Below are 2,071 nucleotides of genomic sequence, written 5' to 3' on the forward strand. Positions count from 1 at the left end.
AGTCAGCTATAATGGGGGCAGGGTAATCTCCTTTCTCATCAGGGATATCGAAGAACCCCTATCGCTGTAGCTACAGGTAATTGAAGTTCATCATTTTCAGCGGAAAATTAGATCTAGTGGATCATGTGTTCAGGCACAGAGCTACTAGCTATTAGGTAGTATGAACGATATGACAATGTGATGTGCCAGGAATTCAAGGTTTCATTGTCTAGATCTACCCTTCAGTGGTATGACAGGCTACCAAGAAGGCAAATTAGATCATCATAAGAATTGTACATGACATTCATTGATAGATATGTACTCATGCAACAAGAACCAGCCGAAGAGGATTAATGCACTCTTCAACATAAGGAAAAAGGATGGCGAAACACTGAGGTCTTACATGCAACATTTCATGGAAACCTCAATCTAGATAGAGTCTTGCGAGGAGCAGACTGCTATCATTGCCTTCAAGCAAGGGTTGGATAAAAACAATATTTTGTTTGGATCTCTCTCCAGAAAACCACCTTGTGACCTAGATGAACTCCTTGACAAGGTCGAGACCCACGCAGGATGGGAAGAAGATGTTCAAAATAGAAGGTAGGAAGCAAATAAAGCTAATCATATGGTATCCTCCACTCCACATAAGGGTCATGGTAATTCCTCATCTCCAAAACATATAAGGGACCGCAACTGTGGTCGCCAGAGGCTAGATTCACCATCAAAAGGACAAATGCCGAAGGGGCAGTACCAAAACCTAGCAAGCAACAGAGATGGAAAATCGCAAAAGAAACCAAGAGTGGAAGGAGTTGAAGAAACTCTGTCTGCAATAATTAACATAAATTTTGCTCAAATGAACAAAATGCCAGATGAGATCCTGGACTCGATCAAGAATCAAAGTTATCTCAAATGGCCAGCTCTGCTCAAGCTAGGATCTCTAGGAATGAAAGATCAGTGGACTTATTGTAAATTCCACAAGAGTAAGGGCCACAACACCAAAGCTTGTAGGACTCTGAAGAATGAGCTCCAAGATTTGGTCAAGAGGGGTTATCTGAAGCAGTTTATAGTGAACGAGCAGGCGAACATAGTGCAACTTGAAAAGGTCAGTGCAACTAATTAGGACCCTCCCAGAACTAGACGACTCAATGGTCCCGTTCAGATCAACATGATAACAGGTAAAGCAAGCAAGAGGAGTGGCCAAATCATAGAAAAATATATGAGGTATCAGATGCACATCGCTAAGCAGATGAGGATTGTGAATGATGAAGTGCCTAAGGACTATCATCATGTCAATACTTTATCTCACAAAGATCCACCTATCCTATTCACGAAGTTGACTGTGTCAGCATCCAGAGACCACTTGAGGATGCATTGGTCCTTATACTTCCCTTTGGGGATTACAACCTGCACCGCATATTAGTAGATCTAAGAAGCTTAGCAGATGTACAATATTATGATGCTTTCAATAAGCTAAAGATCCTTGATTCAAAGATGGCCATGACTAACTCAAACCTTTATGGATTCAGTGGCGACAAGGCTTTGGCAGTAGGAGAGGTCCAACTACCTGTATCAACAGGTCCGGTAACTCTAATAATAAATTTTATAGTGGTTAAAGCTAACACTCCTTACTATATGATTCTGGACAGGAAATGGCTGCATAGACTTGATCAGCTCCCAAATGTGCATTTTATTACCCTTGCATTACTATATTACAACCTTTCTTACGCATAATGAAAAGACAACTCATAGCTTTTACTACCTTTCCAGGTTACATGCCATTTCAGACCACTTATTATAAAAGCTGCATCTTAGTGCCAAAAGGAGCCTTATTATCGCTAATTATGAAGAATCAAAGCTGCTATGAAAAAGTGCTGAAAAAGTTAAAGTCAAAGTCAAGGTCAAAGGTCAAGGACTCAAAACCAGATAACTGAAAATCACGTCCTTAACTCAGAAGACTAGAGATGGATGGCTGATAAGAGCCCAAAACTGTAGTTTTAACCCCTTAATAATCATACTGTTAGACCAATTATGTGAATAATAAGTAAGAGTTAATCTGATTAAGTGTTTTTATGCATTTCGGGCTTCAAAGTCC

At 40.2% G+C, this 2,071-nt stretch overlaps 1 protein-coding gene across 1 annotated transcript; it reads left to right on the plus strand.

The window, feature by feature from the left end:
- Window positions 1-712: 712 nt before the first annotated feature.
- On the plus strand, window positions 713-1,640 carry LOC147496864 (uncharacterized). Its single transcript, XM_086562684.1, has 3 exons — window positions 713-1,081; window positions 1,333-1,560; window positions 1,626-1,640. Exons 1-3 carry the CDS (start codon window positions 713-715, stop codon window positions 1,638-1,640), a joined length of 612 nt encoding a protein of 203 aa, XP_086418810.1.
- Window positions 1,641-2,071: the final 431 nt, after the last annotated feature.

This window comes from Coptis chinensis, chromosome 5 (assembly GCF_015680905.1).
Source record: "Coptis chinensis isolate HL-2020 chromosome 5, ASM1568090v1, whole genome shotgun sequence".
Classification (NCBI taxonomy): domain Eukaryota; kingdom Viridiplantae; phylum Streptophyta; class Magnoliopsida; order Ranunculales; family Ranunculaceae; genus Coptis; species Coptis chinensis.